The 19056-nt window shown below is 43.4% G+C and overlaps 1 protein-coding gene across 1 annotated transcript in view; it reads left to right on the top strand.

Annotated features, from left to right (window-relative positions):
• Positions 1 to 1797: 1797 nt before the first annotated feature.
• Positions 1798 to 19056, top strand: part of LOC137434043 (vesicle-associated membrane protein-associated protein A) — a 70845-nt gene continuing 53586 nt past the window's right edge. Inside the window, exons 1-4 of the mRNA XM_068126654.2 lie at positions 1798 to 1925; positions 13225 to 13377; positions 13610 to 13713; positions 16218 to 16298. Of these exons, the coding sequence (XP_067982755.1) occupies positions 1868 to 1925; positions 13225 to 13377; positions 13610 to 13713; positions 16218 to 16298 (396 nt within the window). The 5' untranslated portion in view covers positions 1798 to 1867. The remainder of the gene's footprint in view (positions 1926 to 13224; positions 13378 to 13609; positions 13714 to 16217; positions 16299 to 19056) is intronic.

Here is a 19056-nt window from a genome sequence, read left to right as displayed (position 1 = left end):
GTGAAAATACAAGAACAAGTAAATTAAATTTTGGTTCAGGTCTGAATCCAGATCCAAGCTATCAGTGGGATACAAAACGTAAACTGTTCAGCCTGGCAGAGGTATGCTCTCCACTGAGTGACATTCTAATTACCCTCACCAGAGGAGAGGGTATTGCATTTGAGTCCGTTTGTCTGTCTGTTTGTTTGTTTGTTTGTTTGTTTGTTTGTCCGCACAGAATAAATATGATTTTCTCTGCAACCGTTGGTCCGATTGACAGGAAATTTTCACCATAGGTGCAACCCCACCTGAAGAATTTTTTTATGATACGTGGTTCAGGTTCAGGTCACGTGGTTCAGCCGCCATCTTGGAAAAATCGAAAAACTTTGCGCCTCTATATCTCCGAAAGCACTGAATACAAAAAATTGAGACATGGCTCATTGTAAAGAACTCTCCATGGGGAATAAAATATGTTAATGATGTCATAGTTGCCTCCAATATGACATCATAATTCGACAAGTACAAAACGTCATCCGATCAAGATGAAATTTCTTGAGCATAATCTCGGAGTAAATTTGTTTAGGAAAAAAATGATGATGACGTCATCGGTCACGTGGTTTGGCCGCCATATTTGTTTTAACACAAAAGACTTAAAAACCAGTGCCCCTGTTTCCAGTAAGCTGGTACGTATTTTGTCGACCTCTGAAGGATGACAGGCTGAGTCAACCCACCTGGTGTTCGTTAACATCCGGCATGGGCTCAAACTCAAGACCCTAAGATCTTAAGACAGCCACTTTAACCGTCAAGCCAACACCAGGCCAGGCTTACGTTGGTGAGGATATAAGAGTAAGGAGGCACGTAAAATAACATACCGACGAGGTGTACTATATTTGCCAATGTAATAAATAGATGAGCCACCTGTTTTCAGAAAGAGAACGTATTGATTCAAAATTAAATGGCAAACACTCCATTGCAGTGAGTAGAATATGTGTTTGTCCATTGTCTACTAATGTCCTTGTAAGTTGTAAGTCATGTACACTGATGTCTACGACTGTCTTTGTCCGGCATGCAATTTATGTACAAGCTCCATGAGTCTTTGATCGCTGACATTAGATGTAGAAGTAGAAGTAGAAGAAGAAGAAGAGGGAGAAGAAGAAGTAGAGGTACAAGGTAAGATGGAGAAGAAATAAACATGAAGAAGAAGATAAGGAAGAGGAAGATAAGGAATACGAAGATTAAGAAGAAAAATAAGAAGAGGAAGAAGCGGAATAGGAGGAAGAAGAAGCAGGTATATCCACAGTATTTGCAAGGTAAAGGCCATTTGGTCCATCGTGCTTGCATCATATCCACATCCCAACTCAACACCACCCACCTGGTCTAGTCAGAACCTGGAAATTGATTTCAAGCACGTCATAGTAGCAGCACACAACGTCTTTTATGTTTTTGAAACACATCGTGGGATCTTTAACCCTAAATGTGTGCGGGACAACCAGAACCAGTTTGCGACCCCACCCGAAGGACGGCGTGCTCCGCGATGCAGCACCACTCCTCCAAAAACGACTGTTCACTCCGTTTTCCATTTCGAACCTACATTCCACGTGTGCGACTCATTTATATGATATTATGGGACAATTAATGTACTCTGAAGATCGTTAATTAAAAATTCATTGGAATTAATTGCGAGTGCGTCCATTATTAAAGAAACTGTGTTTGTGACGATACAGAGAGTGTGTGATTATTTAATTTCTCATTAAACTGACAAGTGCGCCCCTAATCGAGGGGGTAAAAGGCACTCGTGGAGCAGCCCGCGGCCCTCCCTTCTCCTAGTAGATGATCCATCCCATTGTGCCCCTCCCTCATCGCCCGCCGCCTCCCGCCCAGCTCCACCATGTCGAAGTGCGATCAGGTACTGCAGCTGGATCCTCCCCAAGAACTCAAGTTTCGAGGTGAGAGAATGGGGCTTCGTGGAAGGAGAGAGAGTCCGAGGGAACGGGAGGGACGGACCGACACCGAGAGGATAAAGGACGACGGGACGATGAGAGAGACGGGGGAGAAATAATATGGCAGGGGATACGGACGTGGTCGGGCCTTTCTCGCCATTTTCGAGTCGTGGCCTGTTTGCCTGGTTTCCTCGGCTTTCTGAGGGGATTTTTAACCTTCACCGGCGGAGTCGTAGCATGCTGGACTAGGAGGAATGGACGAGTCACAACGATGGGAGATAGGTAGGCCCTCGTGGGCCTCTTCTTCTTCAGGGGCCATTCAAGGTTTTCACCTCGGACTGGAATAGATAGACGGACTTTCCCGGGTACCAAGCGAGTCGTTGCAGCGTCATGAGAAGGACCTGACGTAATACGTGCCATTGCTAAAGATTTCGCCGAATCGCGACGGCATTGCGTGTGAGGAACAGCCAGAGGAGAGCGTTCGGATTGAATGGATGGATAATGGGAAAGGCCATTTCGGATGGTTTTTGGAGGAAAAGTTGGAAATTTGGCCTTTGGTGGTTGTCATTGGAAGGAACTGAGGGGTCGTGGGGTATTTTGGAGGGCGGGGGAAGGAGGCGGGGGAAGAGGAAGAAGAAGAAGAGGAGAAGAAGAAGAAGAATAGGAGGAGGGATTGGCATCCATTGATTGGGTTCCGCCCTTGCAGAAAACCCGCAGCGCCACGCGGAGTGGACGACTTGGACCCACTTGACTTAATAACTTTCCTACCTGCGATCCCTCCGCGGACCTGTCTGTCCATTTCGTTAACACCACCTCGCTTGCAATCCACACCTGTGCCTGTTACCTGAACTGCAGGTTTATTGTTCCCTGCTGTATGTAGGCTGACACGTGACCCCTTGACCTCACTCACCCCATACTGTATCAGCAGAAATAGTTTGATCAAGATTTACATATCCTTCAAACCATTAATTTATTTATTTATCTCCCCCCTCCCTCTATTCTTTACGTTGGTCGTCTTAAGTTGCTGTTTCAAGAAGATGATTTAATGTTGTAAATGAGCGATGGATCTGAAAATAAGGTCAAAATATTTGTGACAACCACAGCGAAGATTAAATTGTACGAAATTAAAGCCACGTGCTTGTTTTTCAATGGATGCACCATACTTACCTTTGGGGATAGAGGGGCGTGTAGACATTGGCAGGACTGCTCAGGTAGCTTGACTGATTGTGCACAGGTGTAGTGATTGTCATATCAGTAAGGGGCTTTCATCAATAGCTAAATATGCTGTGGATGTTTTTGTTCATTCCTTAACCGAAGACCCTCTTCATCCCCAAATAAATAAATAAATAAATCCCACTCTGGTGATGCCACTTTGCCTGCCCTACTGTTGTCCTCCTCTTCTGCCTTTCCCCAAAACCATGAGGTTGAGTAAATCTAGTGATAGATCAAATGAATGCGGTGTTGGTAAAGAACGGCCATGATGGGCCAAATTATCCTGTATTTGTTTCCTCGTAGTTGTGCGGCTTTATTAATTGGGCCTTGTAGTTGCTGTGCTGCAAACTACAAAATGATATTTTTCTCTGAGCAGCTCTTTTTCTAATATTGCATTTGGCAACGTGGACGCGTTGTGGACGCGACATAATGCATTCCAACTGGCAACGTGGACGAAGTGTTTGTGAACAGATAAAGGGCATGAAGATGGCTTTTCGAGGCCTGTGCGGTGGGTTCAAACCCGAGCTGCTCGCTTGCAGCTTCCTTGGTTTGCATACTGATAGTTAATTCCATGGCAGTCGTCTCTGCTCAGGGCTTTGGATGCTTTCCAGCACAACTCCATGGGTTGCTAAGCACATGGATGTGACTGACCCAGTGTCAATGTGACTGACCAGCTGATGTGACTGGTTGGCTGGACGAGATGCCGACAATATTCCGAGAACCCCCCTCGCATCGCAGCACACAAGTATAGGTGATTGGAATATTTCCAATTGTATGTACTTTGTATTGGAAAAATAAGTTTCTTCTCGGCCACGATTATTCCCACGTTCTTGTGGGATTTTTCGGGGGAAGGTTTTGGCCCAAGTCTTTCACGAACCGGTTGGCCAGCCATGATGCTTGATTAAGTGGTTTGGGCAGAAATTTGGAATTTCTTCCAGGCTACCGGCAATAGCTCGCCTTCTCTTTACGATGGACACCTTGGGATCTTTCATGTTTGCCAACTGATGGAGGCAGATGGGACGCCCAGTTTAACGTCCGTCCGAGGGACATCACTAACATTGATGAAAGGCCAGGATGGCAGGTTTATAGCTGGGTCGGGATTTGAACCCAGGCTTGACCGCTCGGAGGCGAGCGTGCATATCTTTGGGCCATCCTGCCAGCCCCAGAAAAATAAAAGGCTGATTGGCGTTTACTCACCTGGGAGAGTACGAGCATGTGCAGGATTGCGTATCGTTGCATCCCCACATTCCATTCCAACGGGTGATTTGCCAAACACCCCATGTGAGAGAAGGACTGTCGGATAGGCGATCATCGAGACCACCCTGGTCTGTTGGGTTTGGACCTCCTCGGACTATTGCCTCACGAGTGCTGAAACTGGGCCTGGGATCTTGCAACTAAAATTAGGCCTGCCCTTCCATTCCTACCATGACCCCTCCCTGCTCCTGAGGACCGCTGTATCTTTGGCACGGTGTTCCCGGCGAGGCAAATGTCCTAAGGATGATGGTTTGGTTAGTTTGGCAGACTGAGCTTTTACCCTGCAATCCAAAATGCTTGTGCCTTGGAAAGGCTTCTTGAATGGCGATTTGCAAACGCATTACCGATGCATTGTGGGTATTTGCCAAAACCTCTTCACCGCATTGCTGCCACGTCAAGTAAAGTGTGTCAACTAAGCTGTAATGATGTTGTCCCTCAAACCAATTTTGACATGTGCACATGATACATGTTTGCGAAGATGAAATAATGCATTTACATTTGTATGACCGTTAATATTGAGTTTTATTTGTTTAATTCACCCCAAATGTTACCGATACCTTTGCACCATTAAGTGCAGGTACTTGTTTGAATAAAAAATAGAAACAAAGATATGGACATTAAGGGTTGTGGGTTTATTTATTTTTCACCAAAACCTTCAGTCGCGAATTTACTCCTTTCTTGTGCTGGCCCGAGTCTTTCACGGACCGACTGGCCAGGCCCTGACGTTTGACCGAAGGTGACACAAATTTGTAATTTCTTCAGGGTGCCGGCTATAACTAATCTACTCTTCGTTAAAGACACTGTGGGATTATTAACATCTGTTGACTATTGCCCAGCATGCCGTTCACTGATGGATGGCAAACTAACTGATCCACCACCCTGACTTGCGAGTGCCAATCAGATTACAGTCTGGTTTGGAACTGAACCCAGACCAGACACCAAGTGTAAGTGCTCTCCACTTGCACCTTCCTGTCGGGACTAAAAGCTCGGAGCTCTTTGAGAAAGTATAATTAAAAAAAAAAATTCTTGCCCTTTACATGATTGTGATCAGTTTTAAAATAGTGAGCGTTTTAGTATTTTACTGATTTATTACTTTCCGGTTTTGAAGCGAAGTAACTCGTACTCTTGTACTCGTACTCTTGTACTCGTACTCTTGTACTCGTACTCTTGTACTCGTACTCTTGTACTCTCGTACTTGTACTCTCGTACTTGTACTCTCACTTGTACTCGTACTTGTACTCGTACTTGTACTCGTACTCGTACTTGTACTCGATGTAACTCGCATTTGCCATATAATTTCAACCAAAAAAGTCCGTGTTTATTTTTGCATCTTCCAACTAGAACGGCACTCGGTGGAGAGCAAACCACCACCTTGGTTGGCCATATCACTCAATGGTGAAGAATCGCTTTTTTAAAAATGATACTAGCTGGATCCGGATCCGGATCTTCACCAAAATTGAATTGATTCTTCCTTGTCACACACACAACCTATCCAACAAGTTCTGTTCAAATCCATCCATAACTTTTTGAGATATCCTGCTATATCTCGTTTTGGCCCTATCTCCCAATGGTGCAGAATCACTTTAAAAATTCTAGTAGCCGGATCCGAATCCTGATCTTCACCAAAATCTAATCATTTCGTCCTTTTCACATACGCTACATCTCTGCCAAATTTTGTCTGAATCCGTCTGCAACTTTTTGAGATATATTGTTCACAAATGGACAGACAGACAGACAAACAGACTGGGGTGAAAACATAACCTCCATCCACCTTTGGTAGCGGAGGGAATTACGCTAATGAGATTGGCTTAATGAAATTGGCCCGAGCCAAGTTATTTTTATTTTTTATTTTTTATTTTTCCTCATTTTTTGTGTTATTGAGATTCCGTCACGTGATGGGGCAGCTTGAGATAGGATCGGATGAGAATCGGCAAAGATGCAAATAATTACTGAATAATGATAGTTTTGAGTTTGATTGTTAATGTTCCCTTCTGAAAATTTGGCTTGTGTTCTATGGAACCCAGGTTGAAATCCCACATACCATATGTTTGTCCATTATCTACGAACATCTTTGTTATTCATGGAAAGGTACATGGAAGTCTATTAATTAATGTCTTTGTTCTGTTTGTGTTTTGGGCAAGCTCTACTTTGTGCCTTTGATTAATACTAGGGCATTGCCCGTACGTGGGTGCCCGTTCCGTGGCCAAAAAAAAAAAAAAACGCTACCCGTACGCTCTACCCCGCCCGTACGCCCGTAAACAAAAAAAGCAACGCTCTTCGCTTCCGCCCTTCGCTCTGACTGAATTGGGAGAAATAATGCGCATAAGAAATCGAATTACGTACCGTAATGGCGGTCAGCTCGTAACGCGCTCAGCTCCGCTCGTCTCACATCGGCCACGCCTACGCAACAGAGCGTTCTGTGATTGGCTGCCGGAAGATAAGTCGTCACTGTCCGGAAGTTCGCAAATCGCAGTTAGGATGAATCGTTTTAATTTAATCGCAGTTTGAAAAGAGGGGAAAAAAGAAAAGCCTTGCCTTGCTGCAAACAGCTGCTGCAAACAACAACAACATGGAAGGCTGCACTGTCCGGAAGTTGGCATATCGCAGTTACGATTATTTTAGTGTTAATGGCCAATTATTCAATTAGCGCCAACGTATTTTGGCTGTTTGCAATTTAATCGCAAGGAAAAGTAGAAAGAGAAGAGGGAAAAAAAGAAAAGCCTTGCATTAACGCATTAACGCTTGCATTGCATTAACGGTTCGGCACACGTGATAGCTCGCTGCTCTCTGATTGGTTGAAGCGTTTTTTGGACATATCTCGGTAGGTACTTGTCCGATTAATTACAAACCTTGAAAAGGCACATCCTCGGGTCCCCAGCAATATACCTGGCAAGTTTCAAGTATATCGGACCCGTGGTTGTCGAGAAACAGCGGTCACAGACACACAGACAGACACACAGAGATTGCTGGAATTATAGATAGATAAATAAATATAAGAAGCAAGAGAACAAAGATTGTAAAAGTAAACAAACAAGGCTAAACTAATTAAAGTGAGCTCACTTGAGTGAAAAGTTGTGGCCAAATGGACCAATAAAATAGCCATGTGACATATTCCATGCTTCTTGTTTTGTTTGAATGTTCCATGCAAGTACATTTGTGACTGATCGGTGTCGAGTTGTATAGTAATGCCATTTATAACGTGAAATCTAATGACTGCATGAGATGCAAGTTGAGGCGACTTGTCACAGACTCCATGTATGAGGATCTACAATTGTATGTACGAGCAAGTCGAAGGCATTTTGGGTTTTGCCAATTATGAAATATTTGTATCTATATAATAATAGCGTAAGGACTCGACTTTGTTATCCCTTTTACGCCGCACCCAGTGACCCGATGCCCACGGCACTAATGGATTTACGATCTACGAACCACGCTCTTTGTTTATCACGTACAGCCATACTCGAAAAATCTGAATTAGCCGACGTTGGGGCCCAAAAGCATCCGATTAACTGCCGATACGGCGCCATCTTACGACGCCATCGTATTGGCATCTGCTGGGCGAAGGCGAAAGCAAGCCGTCCGCTGATTGGACAATCCAGAGCATGCATTTGTGCCGGTGTCGGCGATCGTTGTTCATATACGCACTCTTCATTCTCATCTTTCTTTCTAACTCTTACTCGGACAAGCAAATCCCCTATGCCATCCATAATGGTACACTCTATCCATACACCACATCCTCCCTTCCGTGGATGTTCCACGGGTTTCGGCTAGTACTAGAATAAAGCCCGTCAAAAATGACGGTATTTTGGGTCTTCGGGGTCTTTATGGGTCTTTGGGGAATTTTCAGTCTTCAGGGTCTTTTGGATATTTGAGGTATTTTGGGTCTTTGTGGTCTTTTCAGTCTTTAACAGTCTTCAGGGTCTTTTGGGTTTTCGGTGTCTTTTGGGTCTTTGGGTGTTTTGGATCTATTGGGTCTTCAGGGTATTTTGGGTCTTCAGGGTATTTTCGGTCTTTGGGATCATTTGGGTCTTCAGGGTCTGTTAGGTCATCAGTCCTTGGGGTCTTCTCGGCCCTTGGGGTCTTTTGTGTGCTTGGGTAGTCGTGTTCAAAGATTGCCCATTAAAAACCCCCACTAAAATCCCTCCTGAAGCGCTACTCAAAGCCTTTAAAAGCTACCTTTATGAAGGAGGACAGGCGCACACAAATACATAAACACACATTGTGTTTTATATGGTAGATACAATGTACAATGCCTACATGGGAGACATTTATCAACAGCTAGCAGGGTACCCAGAGTTGTCCATTGCTGTTCTAATCCTGTGGCCATTTTGAAGGAATCAAAGTTTGCTTTTGGTCTATTTTATTGTTGTAGGGCCTAAAACACCTCCCTACACCCACTAATGAATGGAGTCAGGGATCATTTAATATTACATTTCACATAGCTAAAAAGGCTTAGGCACCACATTGATTTAAATAAAAAAAACACTTATTTTCAATTTTCTTTTTGCCTAAAACACTCACTAATGAAACAAAGTTTGAATATCTGCTCGGCCATATGAGAAAAATGCACACACACACACACACACACACACACACACACACACACACACACACACACACACACACACACACACGGCTGGATATAGTACTTTGGTTAAAAAAATTTTTTTTTTTAAAACAAGCATTGCTAATCGGGGTGTTTTAAAAAAAAAAAAAATTTTTTTTGTATACAAGATCGAGGCAGTTCCTAGCGATTTTGGCCTAAACAACGCAGATCTCAAGAAAGTCACCAAATACCATGACCTAAAAATTAAGTGAAAAGATCTGAAATCTGAAGAGCGCCAAAATTGTACAAATGATTATATTGGAGCAACGGGAATGATAAAGAACCCCACAAAGATCTTTTTTAAAAATACCATCCCTGGAAAAAATTATGCTGTACAAACAAACTGCAGTGTGAAGCTGTCCAGGGTCCGTGATGATCCTGAAAAGAGCCCTTGGAACAAAACTTTGAGAACAGAAAAACCTCCCAGCCTGACCCATGAATCATGCCCCCCCCCCCCCCTCTTACCGAAACAGAGGTGGATACTTCGAAACCTAGGAGGACGCGGTTCCACCTTTTTTTTTTTTTTTTTTTTTAAATTTTGTACACAAGGTCGAGGCTCGTTGTACAAGAGCTAACATTAATCACAAAAAAAAAACCGACACAAAATATACAATAAAGGGAGCAGGAGACAAGATGGGGAGAGAGGGAAGCACACAAGTACAACAGCAGAGAACAGGGATATCGGCGATCTGTGGGAGGGAGAGAGCTTGGGGGGGGGGGGGGGGGGGAGGGGGGGAGGCACGGGGAAGGGGGGAGGGGGGGGAGGTATAAAACACATGGACACTGCTAGGACTTCCAGGAAAGAAGTCGGTAAAGTGGATCTGGGGTGAATTAACGGGGTAGAAAAGATCAAGGTTTTGGATGTGGGAAGATAAGAGATGGTGGTGAACAGCTGTTTTAAAGACCTGGAGGGAGAAGTGGGATTGAAGAGAGTGGGAGAGTTTGTTCCAGAGGTGGGAGAAAAGAGGAATGAAGGTGAGCAGAGAGTCTTGATTTTGGCAAATTCACCAGAAGAGGGTTGCTGGCAGATCTTGTGCGATCTGTAGGAATATTTGGTGGATAGAGCTGGGGGAGCTAGGCCGGATAGGAGTCAGTAGAAGACAGAAAGACCACCTACCTACCTGCCTGCGGTGAGTGAGTGAAAGGCCCTCACAATCGGCTTCATCGCGGGAGATTCCAATGATTCTGAAAGCTTTGGTTTCAACAGCGTGAAGCCGAGCTAGGTGTGAGGCAGGAGCACCAGCCGAGAGGGGAGAACAGTATTCCATTGAGCTGCGGATGAAAGCCTTGCATGTGGCGGAGGAGCTCAGGTGTGCCAAGGAAGGACTTCGCACGACGGACGATGCCCAGTCGGGGACTGGCTTTGGAGGCCAGCTTGGAAATGTGGTTTTCCCAGGAAAGATCATGGCAAATAATGAGACCCAAAAGCTTGAGTGACAGAACTTCTTGGAGAGGATTGTTGAGAAAGTAGATGGGAGGGTTGTCCAGTTGGTCTTTTTGGAGAGACATAGTGAGAGTGTGAGATTTGTCAGGATTGAAAGACATGTTCCACTTGTGACCAGTCTGTGATTTTGTCCAGGTCTGCAGAGAGTGAGGAGGCAAAAAAAACCTGCTTACGGAGATGACAACAAACACATACAGACAGACAAACATCTCTTGTCTAGAGATCATCATCTTGTCATCTTGTTATCTCTTGTGATATAGATTGTGAGTTGGAACTTATTTGTACATTTATTAACTCAACTAGACTATGTCCAGCTGAGTTTTTGTCGACACCCAGTGTCCGTCGTCCGTCCTCCGTCTGTCTGTCTGTCTGTCTGTCTGTCTGTCTGTCTGTCCGTCCGTCTGTCTGTCGTCTGTAAACAATTCAACGTCTACGCTCTAAAAGTCACGAATATTGATTAAATTTTTGTCAATCTTGTACTTCCTAATGTAGCTAGAAGGCTGAAACTTGGGGTGTAGACAGTATGTAACAAACCTCAACACATATTACGGGTTTTGACGATGTCCGAAAAATGACCTCGGCATGACCTATGACATGACTTGACACATAGACATCAGTTTGGACGACGTCCAAGCTCTAAAAGTCACACATACTGATCAAATTTGATGAAACTTGTGACTTTTGCCACTTAAAGGTATTTGAGAATTTTCATTTTTCTGGTTTCCATGGAAACAAGTTGGACACAGTGCATTTTGTTATACATTTCGTTTCCTGAGCAGAACTCAAAAACCGATCAATATATCTTAACCTGTTTAAACATGAGATACCTTCAACGTTACTGTACCTCTTTAGCACATATAAACTATATAGTTTGTGGTTCTATTATGCATATTCTAACCATATTGATATAGACCAGTTGAATTCAGGTTCCCTGGAACCTCTAGTTTTGTTTTTCATTCAAGTGAGCTCACTTAATTAATTTGGTCTTGTTTGTTTACCTTTGCAGGCTTGTTTTCTTGTACCATTGCCCGAGGAATTTTTTGCCCTTGTATACTTCTGTTAAACATGTCGACAGACATAATCTAAGCGGGCTTACTTGTATGTACAACTAAACACCAGTGATTTTCTTTATTTTTATTTTTATTTTTACCCAAAAACTATAAATAATATATATTTATATATTTTGAAAATATCTGCATTATCAATCTGCAATTTATATGAATATTAATTTAAACTCTGTTTAACACATGGCCATGTAAAGTAGTATCCCTTTAATTACAAGGTATTGCATGATCCTTTCAAGAATAAACACCAGTGCTGAGTGACATCATGTACAGCGCTAATAATAATAAAAAATTGTCATCTTCAGTTTGAGTGACATTGCTAAAGGGAACATTTGTATCTATTTTGCATCTTTTATGAGGAAACCACTTAGGAGGGACCATTTTGCATGACAACAGGGGCTCCGTCTTAAATGAAGGAGAGACGGACTGAGGAGAGGGGAGGAGAGGAGAGACCGATGGGAGAGATAGTGGAGACACAGACCGACGGGGGAGATACAGGAGCGACAGACCGACAGGGGGGGGGGGGGGGGGATAGAGGAGACACAGACCGACGGGAGGGACAGAGGAGATCCAACCTGCAAGTAAGACGGTTAGTTTAGGAAGGGCCAATGGAAGGGGGGGGGAGTGGGGAAGGAGGGGTTTGTACGAGATGGTGGTGCACTGGCTGCTTTTGAAGCCCCGGAAAGAACTGTCATAGACCAACCTCTTGAAGGTGGTTCCACAGATGGGAGATGGGAGATGGGCGAAGTGAGGTGTGCAGTCAATCTGAATTTTGGAAGATTAACCAGGGGGTGGTTATGAGAACAACACATATACCATGGATTTTCTGGGTAGGGCTGGAGGGCTAAAGCAGTGGAGAGATAGCGATAGAGATAGCAGAGGGCTAGACCTGAGGCTACACAGTAACAAAACATCGAGGCCTGCGATGAGAGATCAACAGAACTTGTGCTTCAACTTCATTGTCGGAGATTCCAATAATGTTGAGAGCTTTAGATTCTACAGAATCTAGGAGAGACGGATTCGATACTCTGGTGCCAGCCTCCCCAGAGCGGAGAACAGTACTCCATTGAGCTACGGACACATACTTCCAGAAACAAAGTTTTATACGTGGCAGAACTAACATGCCATTATCAATAAAACCCCAGCTGGCTCACTAATGCCCCTAACTAACAGCTTGGTATTTCGCAATGGGTAGGTGGGTTATCTCTGGCATCCTGAACGACGACAAAATCCCTCATTGATTAGAAAGGCAATGGCAAACCACACCGCATAACCTCAGCCCAGGAACTTTTGACACCACTGACGCTTTGTCAAAAGTATGGTATATTTGATTGATTGTCATTTAGGACATTCAATAGGTTCTACAAACAAGATGCTCACAATATTCAGCCACACCGTCATTTATTTTTATTTTTATATTTCCATACACAAGGAAATATACAGTAATTGGTAAGAAAATATATCAATATTCTATTCTTATTTGTATGTACGCTTAGCCATACTTTATGGCGTTTGTATCTCCTTTATATTCTTTTTTGGAACCCCCCCCCCCCCCCCCAAGTAATTTTGTGGCAAATGAAAAATACTAATTTCACAACGAAATGATATTTGAAACAAATGTTTATAATCGAGAGGTTTGAAATTTTTATTTTTTTCCTTTGCTTCTTTGGTGCAGTTTGGTTTACTGTGCTGATGAAAACCGTTTGTAACACCCTGGTTTGACAGGTCCTTTCACAGATGTGGTCACCACCAATCTGAAGTTGTCGAATCCATCTGATAAACGAGTATGTTTCAAGGTAAAGACGACAGCGCCACGCCGATACTGCGTGCGTCCCAACAGTGGCACACTGGATGCTGCTTCTTCTATCAACGTTTCTGGTAAGAGTTGGGACTGTATCGATAAGTGCAGGGTGGTAGAAAACATGCATCGTATTGGAATGAGAAATTGGGAGAGGGGTGGGTGGTAGGAATAGTCAGAAAATGGAGAATGGAGTGTTTTGGAGAGGAAACATTGGGATGGTTTTGATTTGGGTGGTTATGGAAGAGCTGTTGAAAACCATGGTGGTTATAAATGACTCGTGCGTTTTGCATACTACCTCCGATTATACAGTCATGCTCCAGCCATTTGATTATGACCCCAATGAAAAAAGTCGGCACAAGTTTATGGTGCAGACGATGTTCGCTCCACAGGACATCTCGGACATGGATGCTGTGGTAAGTGCAACATATGCACTTATTTGTACATATTAGACACGGCCTAACCGCACAAGAGAAATACAAGATGACTCGCTTTGGCACTTGCTTGGAAATACCGCAAGTTATTGTCCAGACTAGCAGCAGAATTCCAGCTTTTCAATCAACCCCAAACTCCTATCATGTTGGCCACTAAAATGCAGTCAAAAATCATTGCTGCCTACAATCCAATTGGTGAAGAAAGGTGTGAATACTTTACATATATTTAACAGGATCATTTTAAGTACAATACTTAGGACATTCGGCCATGTAACTATCCAATGAATCTTCCAGTAGCCAATGACAAAGAAAACCTCTTGCATACTTCTTGTTTCTTCTCTTAGGCCTTTACATCCCACATTTCTCCCTCCTTTGCCCCGTTGGTGTCTCAATGGCGACCATGCCACGTCTTGGAGCCAACCTTTTTGTTCCTCTTGCACTCCTGGTGAATGCACTCTTCCCCCGTTCCCAACGCCCCTCCTCCCCTCTTCCCCCTCTACTGCTCACCTTTAGTTTAACTCCTTCACCTTTATCCTTTTCTGTCCTTGTCACAGCCTTACCACACCCCTAGCACTTTTCATTGCTCAACCCTCAATCTTTTCCCCAAATTTCCCATGTACCAGTCTTTTATTCTCCCCCTCCTTTGGTGCATGCCCCTACTTTTACTCCCCACGCCCTCCTCCAAAATAGTCACTTCTTCAGTGAGACATTCTAAAATGTAAAAACTATAGCCATTGTGCTCAGAGTCAACATGCCCCAAATATAATCCTTTAATACCCTAGCTTAAATTCGTACCACCTGAGTGGTTCCACCTTTAAATATAGTCGTTTTGCCTGAAGATAGTCGTTCCGCTTTTGAATAGTCGTTCCGCTTTTAAATAGTCGTTCCGCTTTTAAATAGTCGTTCCGCTTTTAAATAGTCGTTCCGCTTTTAAATAGTCGTTCCGCTTTTAAATGGTCGTTCCGCTTTTAAATGGTCGTTCCGCTTTTAAATGGTCGTTCCGCTTTTAAATGGTCGTTCCGCTTTTAAATGGTCGTTCCGCTTTTAAATGGTCGTTCCGCTTTTAAATGGTCGTTCCGCTTTTAAATGGTCGTTCCGCTTTTAAATGGTCGTTCCGCTTTTAAATGGTCGTTCCGCTTTTAAATAGTCGGTCCGCTTTAAATAGTCGTTCCGCTTTAAATGTAGGTTTTATAAACTACATGCCATTTAGACTTGTCGATTGTATCTGTTATTTGTTTTGTAATTCTTACTTATTTTCTCCCCTAATTTTTGTGGAATAAATGCAAAACCCTTTCCTAAGGGTCTAAACAGAAATAGGTCTAAATTATTTAATCACTTTTTCCTAAAAAAAAAGCCATTTTGCAAGGTCGTTCAAAGGGCAGTCAGGAGAAGGTTACAGGCGGTGAGTAAGGAATACTTATTGGTGTAAATATTTTTTCTCACCTGGTTGGTTACTTTTAATTTATTACTGCAATTTATTTTACTTTTAATTTTTTTTTTTTTCAAATCCCATTAATATGTTATTAAAGCCAGTAGATAAGGTATCTCGACACCAGCCATGGGTTTTATTGTCTTTTCTTTATTAAATCAAAACTTGTCTTGCTGCATCTACTCTATCTTTGTCGTTCTATATAACTGTCGAGTTTACTTTCCATTCCCTGTATGTTCGTCTTCATCATCAAGTACTATTTCCTATGCAGAGTGTTAGTGCAGCTAAAGCAGCTACTAGGCTACAATCTTGGTCGGGTTGCCATTCCAACTCGGTAAGTTGGGGCAGGAATTTGGAATTTGTTCATGGTGCCGACGATAGCTCGCCTACTTTTCTCGAAGGACACTGGGATCTTTAATGTCCACCAACGAATGCTGGCATACGGAATGCCGAGTGTAATATCCATCCGAGGGATGGCGCAATGATGAATCATCCTGCCTGTGAAACACCTGGATGACAGTTTATATGTGGGTCAGGTTTCAAACCCAGGGTAGACAGCTTAGAGGCGAGTGTGCGTACCTCTAGGTGATCCTGCCAGCCCATATTCACCCTACTAATTTTATTGGTCACCAATCTGTCTCAGTGCAGACACAGTTTGATTTTAGATACCTTGTATTAATTACTAAAGTGGTTACAAAGTAGTTTTCATTTTCTGTATATTTTTCCTGCTCAGGAAAGTTGACACACACCTTCTCCAACCTTTTAATGCAGCATCCTGACTAACTTGAAAATTCAAGCAATCCAATGGTATTGATTCATATAATGAGCCAATATTGCCATCATCATTGTGCTTCAACCTGAGCACATTTAAAGTTGTGGATGCTCAAATTTAAGAGTCGTTCTCAAATTTACAATGCACAAGTTATAATATGTTCGTAAGTAAAACACTGAACCAGATGATTCATTCACACCCCTTTCGGTATCTTCATCTTCATGCCATTATGATCCTCCTTTTAGCCTGCATGTCCTCATCTTTGTTCTATATTGTCCTTGGCAGTGGAAAGATGCAAAACCAGATGACCTTATGGATTCGAAGCTACGCTGCGTCTTCGAGTTGCCAGCAGAGCTGGAAAAGCCGGTGAGTTTAACGTCCATTAAAGGTTAAATATAATATCTATGATCACCCTGTTATGGTGACATCATGAATGGCCTTGTTTCACCAGGCAATAACAGGCATCCAACCTAGAAGGGAATGTTTACTTTATCCTGGCCTCTAATAACCAGGTTTTTACTTGGAGAAGGAGGAGTGGGTGTGAGCTTGGGGTTGGAGGGTGCATTTAATATGTGAATTCACTGCAGTTTGATGTTCCTACTCGACTTTTATGTTTGTACTTTGCTTATTATTTGTTTGCTTGTAATTAAGGGATGGTTCGTATTTCATTCCGTTCGAAATGTTGTACCTTATGTTTGTGGTTATCATTGTTTTGCTTGAAAATAATGTTTTGAGATTTGAAAGTGCCATGTACAGTAGCGTGTTTTATTCCAAGGGAATAAAGACACGTCTTTTAAGTGGTGCAAGGCTTCCGATGAATCGTATACGTGAGGATGCTGGTGTGACACCAACTTTTTAATATTTCCATTATTACTGTTTTGTCTTTCTTTTATATAATCAGATCAGTTTTGTTATTAAATTAAATTTAAATGTACTACGCACATGCAGTAATCTCTTTGGTATGTTCTCTTACCCTGATTCTCAATCCAATGAATGATTTGTAATGTTCAAAAACAAAACCTAGCTGTATTTAATTGGATTTTGACTTTCGCTGTGTTGTAATCCCCACGCTAAAAAAACAACAAAAAAACAATGGGGGGAAGGTGAGGGGGTGGGGGGAGGCGTGGATGTTGTAATCTGTTCCGTTTGCCGGTGTCCGTCGTCTTTCCTGTCCATCTGTCATGCTATGTAATCTCTTCAAACGCTTGTGCAGAAATTCACCAAACTTGGTAGTTATGATCACCACATGGCAAGAAGGTGCAAGAGCAGCATCATATTTGGCCCCACCTCCTGTGGTGGGGTCAAAAGCTCAAATACGAAAAAATGCAATTGCGAGCACATTTTAAAACATTTCTAACGAACCTTTGTATATGCAATCAACATTGGGGGATGTGTTGGGCTAGCGGCTAGGGTGCCGGCTTAGGATCCCAGGATCCTGGGTTCGAATCCCGGTCGATCGCTGAATTAACGCCAGGGGGGTTGACTCAGCCTGTCATCCTTCCGCGGTCGGCTAATTGAGTACCAGTTCACTGGTAATTCCCTGTTTGTCGTTAAAGGCGGCAAAAAGGGTTGGCGTCAGGAAGGGCATCCGGCCGTAAAACATTGCTTCAAAAAGGGGACCAAAAAACAACAACAACCACGGTTCCCGAAAAAGGCCAACCCCCGCTTTGCGGGGAAAAATGGCCTCTAAAGGTGGTTATTTATTATTTTTTATTGGGGGATGTATGAAATATTGTAACAATTTTTTGGGATTTGACCCACAGTTCACGCCCCCAGGGGGTGGAGACTTTTCGGGGTCATGGGTCAAAAGTTTTGTTTTGTTTTTAACTCAAAATTTGATTTTAGATCATTCCTGGTGGAACTTCTTTGCCATCTTTAAATCTTGCTTTAGGTGGGAGGCGTGGAGATTTGCAATGTGCCACCGACTTCGCTCTAGTTCTTTTTGTGCATTGTTTAAACAATCTGGTGAACTAATGTCTCCTAAAGTTGTCCTTCTACTCATTGCCTTTGTTATTGTTGGTTATTTGACTAAATGCATCAAGGTCTTGTGTCCCAAACCCATCCCTCTCTGTACCCACCGTACCCAGTCGTACCCAGCTGCTCCTGGACTCTGTGTCCTTTCCTCCTGACAAGGTGGAAAAGTTTCTGTCAACCCTCGACTCTGAGTCTGCAACTGGACCTGACGGCATCAGCCCACGGGTCCTAAAATCCTGTTCTTCTGCTCTTTCACTCACTCTCTCTGTTCTCTTCACCCTCTCTTTTGCTCAAGGTCATCTGCCATCTGCTTGGAAATCAGCCAACATCACCGCTTTACACAAAAAAGGTGCAAAAACAGATCCTAGCAACTACAGACCAATCAGCCTTCTCCCAATTATCAGCAAAGTCATGGAATCCATCATTGCTTCGGATATGAAATCTTTCCTCTTCTCAAATGGCTTGATCTCTGATCATCAATTTGGTTTCAGACCAGGTCACTCCACTCTGGACATGCTGCTTCTGCTGGCTCAATAATGGATGGAGGTCCTCAATGCCAAACAGGAAATTAGAGCCGTCTCCCTTGACATATCACGTGCCTTCGATACGGTCTGGCACCCCGCTCTGCTCACCAAACTCTCCTCCTTTGGTATCCATGGAAATCTCAACGCGTGGCTGGCGGACTTCCTCTCTAGTCGTAGTCAACGTGTGGCCCTGAATGGGTTTCTCTCATCTCCTTTTCCTGTTCAGGCTGGAGTTCCCCAAGGCAGTGTTCTGGGCCCTGTGCTTTTTCTGGTCTTCATCAATGATCTCTCCGACTCTCTTGAAAATCCTCTCTATCTCTTTGCTGATGACTCCACTCTCTGCCGCTCCATTCCTCATCCCTCAGATCGGCAGTCTGCAGCCTCCTCACTCTCTGCAGACCTGGCCAAAATCACAGACTGGGCAAACAAGTGGAACATGTCTTTCAATCCTGACAAATGTCACACTCTTACGATGTCTCTCCGAAACAACCGACTGGACAACCCTCCCATCCACTTTCTGAATAATCCTCTACAAGAAGTTCTGTCATTCAAGCTTTTGCGTCTCACTATCTGCCATGATCTTTCCTGGGAAAACCACATTTCAAATCTGGCCTCCAAAGCCAGTC

This window comes from Myxine glutinosa, chromosome 10 (assembly GCF_964187855.1).
Source record: "Myxine glutinosa chromosome 10, kmMyxGlut1.1, whole genome shotgun sequence".
Taxonomy (NCBI): domain Eukaryota; kingdom Metazoa; phylum Chordata; class Myxini; order Myxiniformes; family Myxinidae; genus Myxine; species Myxine glutinosa.
This window is presented reverse-complemented; position numbering and strand designations above follow the sequence as displayed.